We start from the raw sequence: 17,990 nt of genomic DNA on the forward strand, positions 1-17,990 counted from the left end.
ATTACACCATGTTTGGTTGGGTGTAATGGATTAGCCATTACACCCCGATTCGGTGGCCCCACCCAATACGCCGTTTGGTTCACCGTTTACTGATTCGGAAGTTTTGCTATTCCTTGCCTATTCCCTCAACAGCTGTAATAGGTATTCTGGGCTTTTAGTTTGTAATAGCTATTCACCGTTTTCTTTTTTAATTTTGAGACCAAAATAGCCTGCCTTCTTCTCCCAAAAATTTCCCATCGATTTCATATCCTCAAATCAAGCCAAATCGATTCGCCTTCACGTTTTCACATATTCTTCCAGCCAAATCGATTCGCCTTCATCTTCTTCCAGCCAAAGGTATGCTGGCAGCCAAAGGGCTTCACCATTCTTCCGCTTCTTGCAGCGACTGAGAAACAGTAGCGGGAAGGGAGGTAATCTTTTTCTGCCCTCATCAAGCTTCATCCTCTCCGACTTTTCCCTTCCATTGATTGCAGAGGTAATCTGTTTACTTCTTTTCTTCATTGATTTTTCCTTCTTACGTTTGAAAACTTAAAACCGATTTCTGCCCTCAGCTCCATCTTCTCCTACGTTTTTGCTTTTCATTTTATCAGGAACGAAAAATGTCATCACTTTCACATATTTGAACTTCCAGCACCGCCGCCTGCGCCTCTACTACCAGTGAGAATAGCTTGTCTCCTTTCCTTTAATTTCTACGCTTCAGATCTTTATCTATGTTTCCGATTATCCTAAATTTTAGTGTTTTTAATTTATTTAGTTTAAAATTTTGATTTAGCTCCAATCTTTTCTTTTTCTATCTGTGTTTATTTCGTTGTAATATTAATAAATTTTATAATATTTTCTGTTAATGCCACTATGCAGTATCAATTAAGCATTTTTTTACATTTATTTCTAATTATAAATTTAGCGAAGCATTTAATTTTGTTTAGAACTTTCGAGAAGGATTTTGATGAGGTGAAGAAACTATGGCAAGCAATTCAGGAAGAGGATACCCTACAAATGGTTCCATCTATGCTTGTAATTTACCTGAGGGAACTGATGAAAGTATGTTAGCTGAGTATTTTCGAACCATTGGCTTCAGAACTTGAACTTCTCCAGAAGTGCATAATTAAAAGTTTAGAGTTTATGCAGTAGTTAACATTTACTTTGCAGTAATTGTAGAAGTTTGGGGTTTTACTTGATCTCTTTAGTCAAATAAGATAATGGACAAGAGGAGAAATAGTAAGTTTCATTATCTTTTTTCAAGTTCTCATAGATTTCCAACATCATAAAGCTGTCATTGCTATCTTTGCTTTTTCCTGAAAACATCAAATCAGAAGCTTGTAAGCAATATGAACCTGTAATTGTAATTTGTGTTTTTAGATGTATCTTGATGGTGTTTCATGTTTTCAGTAGGAAAAATAATGAAATTTCGTTTTCAAATATTGCTTCTATACTGCGGCTAGCATCCGAATCCTATGTTTTTGATTAATGTGATAAGTGATAATTATGTTTATTATATGTATATCTAGAGGGAGATTTGTTAATGTTTGCCATGAAATTATATGATAATGTGGTAAGAAGGAAATTTTGTGAAAATATGTTGAAAACCAATGCTAGTTGTTTGAATGAATGAAGTCAAACAGTTATGCATTGAATATATATATATATATGCATATAGCAGAGTTATGCATATGCATTGGATGTATGGTTTTTCTTGTATTGCGCAGATTCTTGGTTGCTTGACTGTTGTTACATTTTTCGGTGCAAGCAACTCGGATGAGACTGAATCAGTAATGAAGTTACTTTGGGACTTAATTAATCCTGGAACTGACTCTAGTGTATGAATTGTAACTGATATTTTATCTATATATTCTGTAATTTAAATTGGAGCCTAAAAGGATAGGTTTCCTTCTATGTCTCATCAGATTGAAAGGAAAGATTCACTAGCCATTTTAACTGTCATGATATCCGCTTGGTCCTTTCTTCTTTTTACCATTGATGGGTGGAGGCTAAGTCACAAAAATTGGCAAGGGTGAGCCTTTTAATTAAAAAGTCTCATTTATTGTAAATTTTTAACAATTACAACCTCTAGATAGTTATCGTCTTTCTTTTTGTTTTCCATCTACAAACAAATTTGAAATGTCATTGATAGATCTGCAAATTTGGATGCAGGGCAATTACATACTTCTCCAACATATTAGACAGTAACGATGAAGCATTATGTGCAGCAGCATGTGAGGCTCTTGCTTTAGTATTTGAATTCAACTGTCTGGAGAAATTCTCAAGTAAAACCAAGGATTCAAACAAAGAACTTAAGGACAACATTATAAAGCAACTCAGAAGCCGGTTGTCAGAAACAGGCAATGAAAGAATTTCTAGTCAAGATCCAAGAACAGGGTTCAATTCTGCCTCGGCTACTTTAGATTTCCTAGAGGTACTGATTTGACTTTGTTTTATGCATATATTTAATAGATTGTATCTTGAGCTGTCATAATAGTCTTAATAACTTTCAGGATGAGAAATGTGCAATCTCATGGATATTTTCATTGAAAAATTCATCTTTTGTCTTTATATTGTTGATTTACTTTTCTAGGCTGGCTTTGTGTAGCTGATCATTTACCTTAATTCCAGCAGTAAACAGGCTGATTTTCCAATGTTTCTATTTCATATAAATGCACTTTTTAGGACTTCTTTGGCACATGAATGACCATATTAATTCTTTTTCATGGATTTTTCTCTCAAACCTTTCTAATTATTGTTGTTGTTGATATTTTGATAGACATTATTACTATTTACATTTTTTAAGCAAACCAATGTCAAGTATTGATTTTGAGTTTAGAAAAGCAAAGATACTCCACATCTATAACTGGATGTAATTGATGAGCGTTAGATATAGGTATGTACTTGACATACCCTTGAGTGAATTCACCAATTTTATATTCTGATTTTGCTCGAGTAAATGTCATTAAGTTACCTTGTGCAAAAGATGAATTTGCCTCACCAACATTTGTCAAAGTCCTTGTGCATATTTGAGATGGTCTTAATTTGACAGAAAATGAAGTATAGTTTAACTCTCCTTGTGGTTTACTTGGCTTTTCTTAGCACTTGGCTGATCTATATGCAGGCATCCCAATATATAATATAGAATTCACCATGAGGCTTTATTCTAATAGCCATCCTGTCTGTGGGAAATCTCTCTCAAGTTATAATGAACAAAAAATAGAAGAAGAAATTCGTTCATATGATCATTTCTGCAAAAGAAATTATAATCCAAATGTTGCACATCAAAGTTACCAAAAAACAACCTTCCAATTCTCCATTTGATAAGTTGCACAGTAATAGGTCTCTGTTCTATGCTAAAAGCAATCCAATTCCTTCAGAATACTTAAAAAACAAATAAAACGGTAAAAGTACTATAGAAGCCATTATATTAGGAGTTGCATTGTATTTTGCCCTTTCCACTAGAAAAATGAGTAAATTACTCTTTATATATTAAATTAAAAAGTAAATTAATCTTTTTATTAATATATGAATATTATGTTTGGATATTATGACATGTAAACTAATATCATATTAGAATAACTAGTTTATAACTTTGGAGTAATGATTCATTGTAATTTTACCCATTTTTATATATTTCTTTAATTTTTTAATTCATCACAAGGTTCATGCTATAGGGGCAAAGCTAAAATCAAAAAATAAAAAAGAACCTCATTGAGGAAGAAAATTCAGAGAATAAGGTAAGAAAACCAAAAAATATAGCAACTGAGAGAATATACAGAGCTATGTTTCTCCGACTCTTCATTTTGCTTGAAGTATCCCTTTTTTATACCCCTGTCAGAGTATTCATTTTTCTTAAAGTATCTGGTTTAAACACCCATGCCCGACGATGAAAGAACCTCTTTGAGAAAGTTATACAATAGATTTATTATATAAATTATTTTAAATTATATAAATTCATATAAGAAAATTTATTATCAATAATTTTATGAAATTATATCTTATTAAATTATATGTAATAATAATTATTTTAAATTATACAAATTCATATAAGATAATTTATTAGTTATAATTATTTCAAATTTTATTAAATCATATATTTTAATTAAAATATATTTAATATTAATCATTTCAAATTATCTTTTATAGTATCATATATTATGATTTGAGTAAATTCATATAAGAATATTAATTATTAAGAATTTTATTAAATTATATATTTTAATTATAATATATTTAATATATTTAATAATAATTATGTTTAAATATGATTAAATTATTTATTTTTGATAATAAATAATCTTATTAAAATTTAAATAACAATAACAATAATCATTTACCAAAACAAATTTATGCTAAGGGTATTCTGGTCATTTTAGTTTTCTCCATTATGCTATTACACCTCTATTACATTCAACCAAACACAGTTTTACTATTACGCCTCTATTCCATTACATTCAACCAAACAGTTGATTTGCTATTACACCTCTATTCCATTACACCTCTAATCCAATACACCTCTAATCCAATACAGCGAACCAAACGTGCCATTAGTGTCTTAGTGTCGAAAATTTGAAAACTTGAAAGAATTTAAAATACGATCCCTCTTTGTAAAGAAAATGCTCAAATGTTAAAGACCTTCTCGTCTCACAATATAAAATGTCAAATCCAGTAAGTTAGGACACGACATCTTGAATTTTCGAGAGCGAGCTTGCCTTTTATATAAAAATTCGTGTATTTCAAAAGGTTATTCAGTTAGTTAAGGTGAACGAGGAAAATCAAAACCCAGTAAGTTAGGGCACGTTTCCTCGAATTCCCGAACACCGAATATTGCCTTTACTTACAAAAATCTTATTTCGAGGTAACAAAATGCCATACCCTGTAAGTTAGGGCACAACACCTCGTATCTCCGAGAAGAAGCATTTTTCAAAACTCATGTCGCGATTTAAAAGAGTATTCCGTTATTTAGGTTAAAAGAGAAAAATCGAAACCAGTAAGTTAGGGCACGATTGTCTCGAATTACCAAATACGGAATATTACTTTTATGAAATAATTATTATTGGGTTGTATATAATGATAATAATAATATTAAAGTAAAGTAAATAATAATACTATATATAAAAATATATATGTATATAATAGAAATACACACTACTATATAATAATAAATATAGAAATACAAAAAGCAAATATAATAAAAATATTAAATTAAAGTAATAAAAAACAATATTATATATAAATATATATATACATAAAAATATAGACTAATATATAATAATAATAGTAATAGCAAAAATAATGAAAATATGAGTAATATTAATAATATATTAGAATACAAAAGTAAAGTAATAGCAATAGGGGTGATAATAATAATAATAATACAAACAATAATACATATATATACATATATATAATAATAGTAGTCAGAAATAAAAAATAATAGAAGTAACAATAATGATAGTAATAATATAAATAAATATGGAGAGGGCATATATAATATAATAATAATATAAATAATAATATATACATGAGAAATAATAATAATAATATAAATAATAGTAAAAATAATAAAATAAAAAAAATAAAACAAAGCTCTCAACTCTCTTTCTCCCTCTTTTCTAAATCCGGCCATTGGTCTGGCTTTGCTTCGGTCACGGACCCCCACAGGCCGCCGTCGGCGCCACCGTACACGGCGGCCGGACCTCAAAAAAACCTTTTTCGGTAATGAAAATATGGGTAAGCTTCTTACTTTTATTTTTACTTTCGTATAAAAAAAACAAAATAAAATTAAAAGGAAAACAATAAACAAACAAAGAACTTAAGATGAGAATAGACAAAAGAAACCTATTTTGCTTTGATCTTTGATTAATCTCCAAAAACTAACCTTTCCAAAAAACAAAACCCCCTTTCTAACATAGTCTTGAATGGCTTTTATAGCCAAATTTTACAAATAATTTTTTTGTAGGCAAGTGGAGTGGTTGGGGTGGTTTAGTGGAGTGGTTTAGTATAGTGGTTTAGTGGAGTGATTAGAGTGGTTGGAGTGGTTTAGTGGAGTGGTTGGAGTGTTTGGAGTGGTTTAGTGGAGTAAAGATATTTGGATTTTATTTCTTTTATTTTTTTGGGGGTATTGGGTTTAAGTTTGGGTAGGTGCATCTAGGTTTGGACTTTGGAGGTTGTTGGGTTTTGGGCTAGGTTTAATTTGGGTATGGTTTTATTGGGCCCGTGCAAAATTTGGGCCATACAGCTGCTCCTCTTTGCTTGTTGTTGTGTAACAAGAATAGAGCAAAGACTATAAAAGGACCAATTTTGCCCGGGCTCGTCGAGTCTTGAGTTCTTGATCTGCTTCTTCGATCTGTTCCCCATAAACACAGGGATGCCAAATCTGCTATCTTCAACTTGTTCCCTATAAACACAGGGATGCCAAATCTGCTATCTTCAACTTGTTCCCTATAAGTACAGGGATTCCATGTTGAAATCTTCGATCTACTTCACCGTAAGCACAGGAATGTCAGATCTGCTATCTTCGATCTGTTCCCTATAAGCACGTGGATGCCAAATTTGCTATTTTCAACTTGTTCCCTATAAGCACAGGGATGCCATGCTGAAATCTTCGATCTGCTTCACTGTAAGCACAGGAATGTCAGATCTGCTATCTTCGATCTGTTCCCTATAAGCACAGGGATGCCAAATCTGCTGTTTTCAACTTGTTCCCTATAAGCACAGGGATGCCATGCTGAAATCTTCGATATACTTAACTGTAAGCACAGTAATGTCAGATCTGCTATCTTCGATCTGTTCCCTATAAGCACAGGGATGCCAAATCTGCTATCTTCAACTTGTTCCCTTTAAGTACAGGGATGCCATGCTGAAATCTTCGATCTGCTTCACCGTAAGCACAGGAATGTCAGATCTGCTATCTTCGATCTGTTCCCTATAAGCACAGGGATGCCAAATCTGCTGTTTTTAACTTGTTCCCTATAAGCACAGGGATGCCATGCTGAAATCTTCGATCTACTTCACTGTAAGCATAGGAATGTCAGATCTGCTATCTTCGATCTGTTCCCTATAAACACAGGGATGCCAAATCTGCTGTTTTCAACTTGTTCCCTATAAGCACAGGGATGCCATGCTGAAATTTTCGATCTACTTCACTGTAAGCACAGGAATGTCAGATCTGCTATATTCGATCTGTTCCCTATAAGCACGGGGATGCCAAATCTGCTGTTTTCAACTTGTTCCCTATAAGCACAGGGATGCCATGCTGAAATCTTCGATCTACTTCACTATAAGCATAGGAATGTCAGATCTGCTATCTTCGATCTATTCCCTATAAGCACAGGGATGCCAAATCTGCTATTTTCAACTTGTTCCCTATAAGCACAGGGATGCCATGCTGAAATTTTCGATCTACTTCACTGTAAGCACAGGAATGTCAGATCTGCTATCTTCGATCTGTTCCCTATAAGCACGGGGATGCCAAATCTACTGTTTTCAACTTGTTCCCTATAAGCACAGGGATGCCATGCTGAAATCTTTGATCTACTTCACTGTAAGCATAGGAATGTCAGATCTGCTATCTTCGATCTGTTCCCTATAAGCACAGGGATGCCAAACCTGCTGTTTTCAACTTGTTCCCTATAAGCACAGGGATGCCATGCTGAAATCTTCGATCTGCTTCACTGTAAGCACAGGAATGTCAGATCTACTATCTTCGATCTGTTCCCTATAAACACAGGGATATCAAATCTGCAATCTTTGATCTGCTCTCCACCGCTACAGAGACGCCAAATTATCTTGGATTTGCTTCAACGTAAACACGTGAAAGCCAAATCAGCTATGTCTTCGATTTGCTCCTTGTAAGTACAAGGATGACAAACCATCTTGGATCTGCTTCAGTATAAACATTTGAAAGTTGGATCTGCTATGTGTCTACCCTCCATCGAAGTGGAGATGCCAGACTTCAATTTGTTCTCTGACAATACAGAGATGCCAAATCATCTTAGATTTGCTTTAATGTAAGCACGTGAAAGCCAAATCAGCTATGTCTTCGATTTGCTCCTTGTAAGCACAAGGATGCCAAACCATCTTGGATCTACTTCAGTATAAACATCTGAAGGTTGGATCTACTATGTGTCTGCATTCCGTCAAAGTGGAGATGCTAGACTTCGATTTGTTCTCTAACAATACAGAGATGCCAAATCATCTTAGATTTGCTTCAACGTAAACACGTGAAAGCTAAATCAGCTATGTCTTCGATCTGCTCTCCGCCTGATTCAGAGATGCCAAATCATCTTGGATATCTTCAGCTTGTTGCCCCACTGCTTAAGGGGTTAAAACTTGTGAATTCACCGATTCTACTGCACTGTCCTCTGAGGAACATGATCTGTAAAACCAGTTTCATGTATCCATGCTTATGCCAAATAATTAGGATGCTTTGATTGAAATGAATCAAATGCTCTTAACTAAATGTGATGCTTTATGTCAAATAATTAGGATGTTATGAAATGATTCAAATGCTCCTAACTAGATGTGTTATTGTAGAAATGTCATGAGCCTTTTTTAAAAAAGGCTTAAGGTATCATCGTTCATTGTTCATTATGACATTATCGCTGACGTATTATGCGAGCATCTTGTTCGGCTGGTATTCTTGACAGAAAAGTCAAAGAAACAATCACATTTTGCTCAGCAAGCTTGCCCCGCTGTAATTTCAGAGTCCCTTTCACTGTACCTTTTGGGACATAAAGTTTGTGTCTCCTACTGCAATTTCAGAGGAATAACATTTGGTTTCTTCCATTTATTTCGCTGCAACTCAAAGGCATAGGATTTGTATCATCTTCAATCAGTTCGATCTGTTACACTATTCCCTGGGTGTAATGACCAGATGTATATGAATGCAGAGTATCATTTTTTTTTCTCGAGAATGACCCCCTTTTACATTTAGGTTGACATTGCTCGTCATTTGTCGAGGTTGTATCATTGACGAAATGTCTTGTCTTTTGGTTCAACCAATAAAGAGTCCAAAGAGATAATATTTCCAACCCTTAGGCTTGGTAAGTTCTAAACAATAGTCCTGTTTCAGGTTCTTGTATTATTTAGAAACTTCCAGAGTAATATGTAAAACTTCTTTTGTGAAAGTGTTATTAGTCCATTAATCGTTATTTCAATGCAAAATGCTTGAAAAAGATCAAAACAATGAACAAGAAGGAAATTGATTAGGAGCATAACTCAAAATGGATAAATTAATCAAATATTGCAAATGTAATAAGAAAGAAATCAACTCAAAATGAATGATTTAATCAAAGATAGCAATGCAATAAGAATAAAATTTATTTGGACATATCTAGATAACAAATTCAAAATGGGCAAAATGGAAGCTAGATGCCCCAGATATCGCAGCCTGAGCTTCTCTATACCAACTTTTTGAGGACCTTTCTGAGCTCAATATGTGTTTAGGGGATCCGGAGTACTTTGTAGATGCCCCAAAACGTAGCATACTTCTTCATTGTTAATTCAGGCATAGCAACACTAATGTATGCCCCACTTTGATCCAAATTTGAGCTGCCCTTTTCGGGTTTTCAACTCGAAACCTTTTTAGTCTCAAGGCTCCATTTGAAGGGTTTCACCCTGGCTTCTCTTTTTTTTCGCTTTTTTTTAGAATTTTTTGTTTTTTGTTTTGTTTTTTTTGTGTTTTTTTATGACTCTCTTTGCTAGTTTTCACCTTGGCTTCTCCCTTTTTAGGTAGAATACACTCCTTGACTGTATTTGAATTCACTGACTTGGGTAAATCTTTGCCATCCATTTCGGTTAATATCAATGCCCCTCCAGAACAGGCCTTCTTTACTACATAAGGTCTTTTTCAGTTCGGCATCCACTTTTCTCTGAAGTCCTTTTGTATAGGAAGGATATTCTTCACTATCAAGTTCCTCTCGTGGAATTCTCTAGGATAAACCTCTTTATAGTAAGTTTGCATCAATCATTTCCGGCGCATTAGACCTCGATAGATAGCTTTGGACCCTCTTTCTTCAAATTCAATTGATCTTATCAGGATTGGATCCATTTTACCTTATCTAACTTCAGCTCTGACGAGACTCGGAGGAAAGGAATCTCATCTTCAAAACTGATTCTATCTCATAAACCAACGAGCAATGTGTTTCCCCAGCTAAGGTCCTGGCTGACGTTCAATGAGCATAGAGGGTACATGATGACTTCTTATGCCGATATTTACAAGTCTTAGTCATCTTTCCGTGATCCTTTTTTTTTAGGATTTGATGATTGACATATGAAGTGACTTTCACCCTCTTGGCGAAGTAATTGATGCCTGCTAGAAGCCTTCGACGAGATTGGCCCAATAATCTCCATGCCCCACATAGAGAAAGTCGAAAGAATGAAGGGGCATATGAATTTTGTCTCCATAAATTTGACATTTATGACATACTGATGCAATCCCTTTCTATGGTAGACCAGCAGAACCCAAATCTCATGATTAGCCTGGCCATCGTAAAACCATTAGCATATGTCATTCAAAACCCTGCAACATCCTCCTGTCTTAGTAGCCAGGCGTATCTTGATATGATCGTGCAAAAAATCTTTAAATTCTCGAAAGTAACTCAATGACGTCTCGCTTTGCGTTTGTGGTAATACAGACTCCGATGTTTGCCTCTTTCTCTTGTCCTAGGCCTACTGTCTACTGCCTTTTTGTAAGAGAGGATCTGTTTTCATCTTACTCTACCATCCTTAACAAATCAGAGAGTAGTCTACATCTCTATCATCTTCAGAATGTTGAGATCCCTTTAGGCCCATATTTCGCTCAAAAGGAGACTCGGAGTCAATGACAGCTTTACTCACATCATTGATATCTGGGGACCCGCTGAAGGCAGAATCCAAAGAATAAATGATTTTAAGGATGATTATTTGTATGGTATGATCATGAATGAAGAATAAATGAATATTTGAAATAAATTCCAAATAACAAAAGAATCTAAGAACAATTATTTGTACCGTATGAGATGAAATCAAAGAATATTTGCTCAAAAAGATGTATTTTATTGAAATAAAGACTTAGGACACAAGCCTATTTCACAAAAGGGGTTTAATTGCTTCTAGGCTTAAAGCAACAAGCATGTTTTGAATATTACTCTAGATTAGCTCTAAAAACTACAAGAGGTTCCTCTACAGACTAATCGTTCAAAACATTTCTAGGTTTGTAAGGACGAATGCCTCACAAGTTTCTCTACTCAGGATCCAATGCTACTAACCCTCTTCTTATTTTTCCATCTTTGACAGAGTCCTTTAATCATTTGCTCTTATCATCGTGATTTGGTAACGGACTCTTTGTACTAGGGGTATCATCAAACTTCACAATCCCCATCTCGAGGAGTCTTTCAACCGTCTTCTTGAAGGCAGTACAGTTTTCTATTGAATGCCTCGATACTCCCGCATGATAATCACATTAAGCGTTTGAATCATACCATTTGGGGTACCAGGGTTGCAACGGCTTTATATAATATGGGGACGCCACATGTGAATCAAATAAATTTTGATATAACTCCTTATACGACATTGGGATTGGCGTAAATTGGAGTTTTTCAAAATTTTGCCTTACACTTGATTCCTGCTTTGTCGAACCTTGTTGCCCTCTCGTAGTTACCTTTGGTTGATTGACAGTTATTGACCTTGAGTGATCTCTATTGTATGAGCTCGTACTGTTCACTTCATTCTCCCTTTTCTTTGGAACTGACCTCTTTGTAGTTTCTCCAACTTCAATCTTGCCACCTCTTATGGCATTCTCAATCATCTCGCCTGCCATTACCATATCAGAAAAACTTTTGGTAGTATTCCCAATCATATGGGTGATGAATGGGGTCTTCAAAGTATTAATAAAGAGCATGGTCATTTCCTTCTCCAAGAGAGGTGGCTGGACTTGCATCGCTATTTCCTTCCACCGCTGTGCATACTGCCTAAAGCTCTCACCCGGCTTCTTTTCCATGTTTTGTAGAGTAATTCTGTCGGGTGCTATGTCTGTCACGTGACCGTATTGTTTCATGAAAGCTTGAGCCAAGTCCTTCCATGAACCAATTTGGGCACGGCTGAGCTGGTTATACCACTTAACCGCAGATCCGATCAGACTATCTTGGAAACAGTGGATCAAAAGCTGGTCATTGTTAATATACCCTGTCATCCTTCGACAGAACATCGTAATATGAGCTTCAGGGCAGCTCGTCCCATTATACTTTTCGAATTCCGGAGTTTTAAATTTTGGTGGGAGCACCAGATCTGGGACCAAGCTTAAGTCCTTAACGTCGATCCTGCCACGGTAATCAGCAGTCTCTATTGCTTTAAACTTTTCTTCAAGCCATTTACACCTATCATCGAGTTGTTTTGCCATGTCTACTTTTCCTTTCTCCATTTCTGCCATGTCATCAAGGTCCGAGACCAATAGATTAGCTGGATTATCCCCGGGATTAGAGCCCGATCCTATAAGAATATTCATTGGTGTTGAGGCATTGGCCTGGTATTGCTGGGGCCTGATAGTGACGGGTACCATTTGTGGATGCACCTCCGGTTGTGGTTGAGTGTTTACTGGAGTAAAGCCTGGAGGATAGATAGGGTCTTCATTATTGTTCCCCATAGTACTCTTCCCTTTCTCGCGTTCTCTAGCCAGCAACTGCGCCAACTGGCCTATCAGATTATTTTGGGATTCTTCCATTTTTTCCTTCATATCTTGTTGTATCTTAGCCAGTTGCTATTGCATCTGCGCTTGTAATTGTTCTTGCATCTCCCTTTGCATTTGCTCTATCATTTCTAATCTCTGGTCCATTGCTTTGGTTTTACGGCGAGTATAGTAGCTGTATTCGGTTGCTTGATTCTCGTTGGTTTCCAGATTAACTGAAATAATTTTGTTTAATCAGGGTTCTTTAGTGAAAGTTTAATGCAAATGTTGCAATGTAATGCAAATGTATGGAATGAATGCAAAAGAAAGGAAGATGTTGATATTGAATTCAATTCCATTAGAATAACTTTTCTAGAAAACATATTTATTTACATGAAAATAGATTATATATGCGGTATTGCCCTTCATAGTCCAAGTAAATGCTAATCTTTTCTTCATGGTCGAATCCTGTAAATTCTCCAAAAGATACATTTGCTAGTTCCTTGCTGCTTAATTTGAGCCTCGATCTCTTTCTCGCTTATCTCCATGATACTCATCAAAAAATGTCGGCTCTAGGATAATCTTTGTTGGTAATTAAATCAAGTCATGTATTCCTTCGTGGACTTCCGGCTTTCTCTCGTCATGCCTTTGTTGGCTTGAATCTCTGACAATTACATCATGTATTCCTCCGTGAACTACCAGCTTTCTCTCATTGTGTTTACTTGGACTATATTTAGGCGACCGCACTATAATCTACTTTATCAAGAAATTCGTTTCCTTATGACAAACTATTCTATTTAGGAATCAAATTTCGAATCAACACGTTCTTTTCTTTGATGTAATGTAATGCAAATGCATGAATGCAAAAAAAAGGAAGGCATTGATTCTAAATTTAATTTTATTAGAACAACTTTTCTAGAAAGCAAATTCCTTTACATAAAACGGACTACATATACGGTTTTTCTCTCATATTCCAAGTGAAGACACCTATCTTCCTCTTCATATCCGGATCTTATGGTCGAGTCTGACGAATTCTCCAAGAGATGTCTATATTAACTCCTTTTTTGCTCGATCTAGGCTGCGACTCGTTGCTCACTTATTACTGTGATACTTGTCAGCTCCTTTAAGAAGGTCAAGACGTGACGGCTCTCGAATAGTCTTTGCCAGTTTCTGTCTTCAGGCAATGAAGCAAAGTCTTGTATTTCTTCACGGGCTATCAGTCTTCTTTCATGTGTTCACTTGGACCATATTTAGTCAACCGTATTATAATCCACTTTATCAAGAAATCCGTTTTCTTATGACAAACTGTTCTATTTAGCAATCAAATATGAATCAACACCTCCTTCCTAGGATGATGTAATGTAATGCAATTATAAACAAAACAAAAATAAAACACGTTAGTGTAGGATAAATAAATAACAAATAAAGCAATTCGGGTGACCACTAGGGGTTCGGAGTGCCTCTACCTAGTGTGGGCTCCTAGGTCTCTCTTATATGTGGTTTGGTTCTAGAGTAAGAGTACCTGAACCAGCAGATTCCTTTATCCTCACCTATTATAGGCTCATTTGAATCGAGTTCAATTCAGGGGAATACATTTCCCTATGGCTATACGGAGATGAAAATCTCACGAAACCATAGGTACGGATGTATTCCGAAAGTGGTCTACTATCCTGCACGGAGGTGAAAACCTCACGAAGGCGTAGTTTCTCACTCCCACTTAAGGGTGTAACCACAACGGTCATGCAATGCAATGCGAGAAGATATATGCATAAGAACTTGAAACGATTAAAGAAAATAGGAATAAAATGATGAAAACAGTACGAAAAACGGGTGAAACGCAATGAAGAGATCATATATCAAAACCAAATTCTCAATTTTCGAAAAAAGACAAAAGTTAATCAACTTGTGGCTTGACTCTCTTATAAAACTCCCCAATGGAGTCGCCAAGCTGTCGTAACCATTTTTTTTGAAAAAACGGGAATCGACTTAGATTTTTGGAAATGAAAACTAATAGAGAAGTCGCTACCAATCTTTTTTGATGAGGTGTGATCGGATCACCTTAAATTAATCATTTTAATAAAAGTTAAGATTTACTAAAACGATAATTTTTGGTCTACGAAAATCAGAAAATGAGTTCGGGAGTCGGTTACGCACAAGGAAGGATTAACACCCTCGATACGCCCAAAATTGGTACCTAGTTGATTAATTAGTGTCTTAGTGTCGAAAATTTGAAAACTTGAAAGAATTTAAAATACGACCCCTCTTTGTAAAGAAAATGCTCAAATGTTAAAGACCTTCTCGTCTCACAATATAAAATGTCACATCCAGTAAGTTAGGACACGACATCTTGAATTTTCGAGACCGAGATTGCCTTTTATATAAAAATTCGTGTATTTCAAAAGGTTATTCAGTTAGTTAAGGTGAACGAGGAAAATCGAAACCCAGTAAGTTAGGGCATGTTTCCTCGAATTCCCGAACACCGAATATTGCCTTTACTTACAAAAATCTTATTTCGAGGTAACAAAATGTCATACCCGGTAAGTTAGGGCACAACACCTCGTATCTCCGAAAAGAAGCATTTTTCAAAACTCATGTCGCGATTTAAAAGAGTATTCTGTTATTTAAGTTAAAGGAGAAAAATCGAAACCCAGTAAGTTAGGGCACGATTGTCTCGAATTACCAAATACGGAATATTACTTTTATGAAAGAATTATTATTGGGTTGGATATAATGATAATAATATTAAAGTAAAGTAAATAATAATACTATATATAAATATATATATGTATATAATAGAAATACACACTACTATATAATAATAAATATAGAAATACAAAAAGCAAATATAATAAAAATATTAAATTAAAGTAATAAAAAACAATACTATATATAAATATATATACATAAAAATATACACTAATATATAATAACAATAGTAATAGCAAAAATAATGAAAATATGAGTAATATTAATAATATATTAGAATACAAAAGTAAAGTAATAATAATAGAGGTGATAATAATAATAATAATAATACAAGCAATAATACATATATATATAATAATAGTAGTCAGAAATAAAAAATAATAGAAGTAACAATAATGATAGTAATAATATAAATAAATATGGAGAGGGCATATATAATATAATAATAATATAAATACTAATATATACATGAGAAATAATAATAATATAAATAACAGTAAAAATAATAAAATAAAAAAAATAAAACAAAGCTCTCAACTCTCTTTCTCCCTCTTTTCTAAATCCGGCCATTGGTCCGGCTTTGCTTCGGTCACGGACCCTCACGGGCCGCCGTCGGCGCCACCATACACGGCGGCCGGAGCTCAAAAAAATCATTTTCAGTAATGAAAATATGGGTAAGCTTCTTACTTTTATTTTTACTTTCGTATAAAAAAATAAAATTGAAAGGAAAATAATAAACAAACAAAGAACTTAAGATGAGAATAAACAAAAGAAACCTCTTTTGCTTTGATCTTTGATTAATCTGCAAAAACTAGCCTTTCTAAAAAACAAAAACCCCTTTTCTAACATAGTCTTGAATGGCTTTTATAGTCAAATTTTACAAATAAATTTTTTGTAGGCAAGTGGAGTGGTTTAGTGGAATGGTTAGAGTGATTGGAGTGGTTTAGTGGAGTGGTTGGAGTGTTTGGAGTGGTTTAGTGGAGTAAAGATATTTGGATTTTATTTCTTTTATTATTTTTTTGGGTATTGAGCTTAGATTTGGGTAGGTGCATTTAGGTTTGGGCTTTGGAGGTTGTTGGGTTTTGAGCTAGGTTTAATTTGGGTTTAGTTTTATTGGGCCCTGAGCAAAATTTGGGCCATACATTAACAAAGAGTCATAATTATTCAAATATATATCTATTGAATAAATTTATTTATTGCTAAAAGATTTGACTATCTATTTGAATAGTTATATCTCTATAAGGAGACATGAGAGCTCCTATAAATAATAGTCAAAATTCATTTGTTTGGTACCACAGAACATATCAAAAGTTTTTTTTCTTTCTATTTTCCTCCATCTTTTAATATTCTTAGATTATTCTTTAAAAAATTACTGCAGAAGTTCTTTATAGAAATTGATATTTTTGCTATTCTCCGCTCAAGGCTCAGTAGATTGTTTCCGTCAGTACAAAACGTCGATAGTCATTAGGCTTTATAGTATCCTCGATGTTATTTGCCAGTAACTTTTTTGTACACCAAAATATAGATGGGGGCAGATAAAACCTTAAAGAAAGTGACGTTTGTACACGTCTTGAAACCTTCATTAATTTCTTATATGTTTATTTTTATCGGCACACACCAACACGTTTGGTAGGAGTATTAATTTTTATATATGTTTTAGTATATGGGTTAACAATAAACTAATTCAATTGGCAATATTTAGTCACTCTCATGACTTATTTTTAGTAAAGAAAAGGAAAAAAAATCGTTTATTTTGAAGAAGTCTTATTTTTTACAAGAGCCTTTTTTTATCTTTCTAATAATTTAAATTTGCACGGGCTATTCTTCATTTTATGCTTACCTATTGTAATACATATATAATAAATATTTTTTTCTCATGATATCATACTAATAACCAAAAGAGGCTTTAAGTATGTAAGATGATATATAATGCAAAGGAGAAAAATTTTACTTTTTATGTGAAAAATACAAACTAGGATAGGTCATTTATAGAGTTTCGGGTTAGGGTCCCGTTAGTTTCTTTTTTAAAAAAGAAACTCGACACCCATAGCTATAGTTATAGGTCAAGCTTTATTTAAATATTATTCAAACAATTTACAAAGTTAAATTATATCGTTATAGTTTAAAATTTAAGTAGTTTACAAGAAACTCGACATCCATAGATGTTAAGGTACATTTAACCATTTGATAATCATCACCTCGATTCCAACGGGGTACGAAAAATTTAGAATTGAAATTAATACACAAAACTTGACACTCATGATTGTTGAACAATCCCTAAAAAACATATTTTAGAAAGTAACTTTTAAAACACATATTACAATAAATAAAAAATTATTATTTTCAAGTAAAAATTAAATTATTTCATTATTTTAAATTTAAATTAAAAAATAATTTAATTAAAAATTAAAAAAAGCAATAATCACAAATTTTTAATTTGTGAAAAAAAAGGGTCCAAATACCATATGTTGAAATTGCTTTTTGATTTCTTAATTTTCTTTTATCAGCCTTAGATTTAAGATACACGATCCATCGTTTATGTGTATTAAAAGCCTTTCAGCACTATGTCAAGTTGACTTTGCATTTCCACATCAGATTGTTTAACATTTCTTTTTGTACTTAATTTTGTTTAAAGAAATGTTAAAGAAAAAATTGA

The 17,990-nt window shown here is 33.9% G+C and overlaps 1 protein-coding gene and 1 long non-coding RNA gene across 3 annotated transcripts; both read left to right on the forward strand.

Moving 5' to 3' along the window:
- Window positions 1-232: 232 nt before the first annotated feature.
- On the forward strand, window positions 233-1,003 carry LOC121206227 (uncharacterized). Of its 2 annotated transcripts, XR_005901279.1 has the most exons (4): window positions 301-336; window positions 383-475; window positions 591-657; window positions 927-1,003. It is a non-coding gene; the product is annotated as an uncharacterized lncRNA (long non-coding RNA). The 2 variants fall into 2 exon arrangements; XR_005901278.1 differs by having other exon boundaries at window positions 233-475.
- A 528-nt stretch (window positions 1,004-1,531) lies between these two features.
- LOC107895939 (uncharacterized) lies at window positions 1,532-2,587 on the forward strand. Its single transcript, XM_041076224.1, has 5 exons — window positions 1,532-1,552; window positions 1,707-1,817; window positions 1,905-2,011; window positions 2,152-2,413; window positions 2,573-2,587. The coding sequence occupies exons 1-5, from the start codon at window positions 1,532-1,534 to the stop codon at window positions 2,585-2,587; spliced, it is 516 nt and encodes a 171-aa protein (XP_040932158.1).
- The last annotated feature ends 15,403 nt before the right edge of the window (window positions 2,588-17,990 follow it).

Source organism: Gossypium hirsutum, chromosome A09, assembly GCF_007990345.1.
Source record: "Gossypium hirsutum isolate 1008001.06 chromosome A09, Gossypium_hirsutum_v2.1, whole genome shotgun sequence".
Classification (NCBI taxonomy): domain Eukaryota; kingdom Viridiplantae; phylum Streptophyta; class Magnoliopsida; order Malvales; family Malvaceae; genus Gossypium; species Gossypium hirsutum.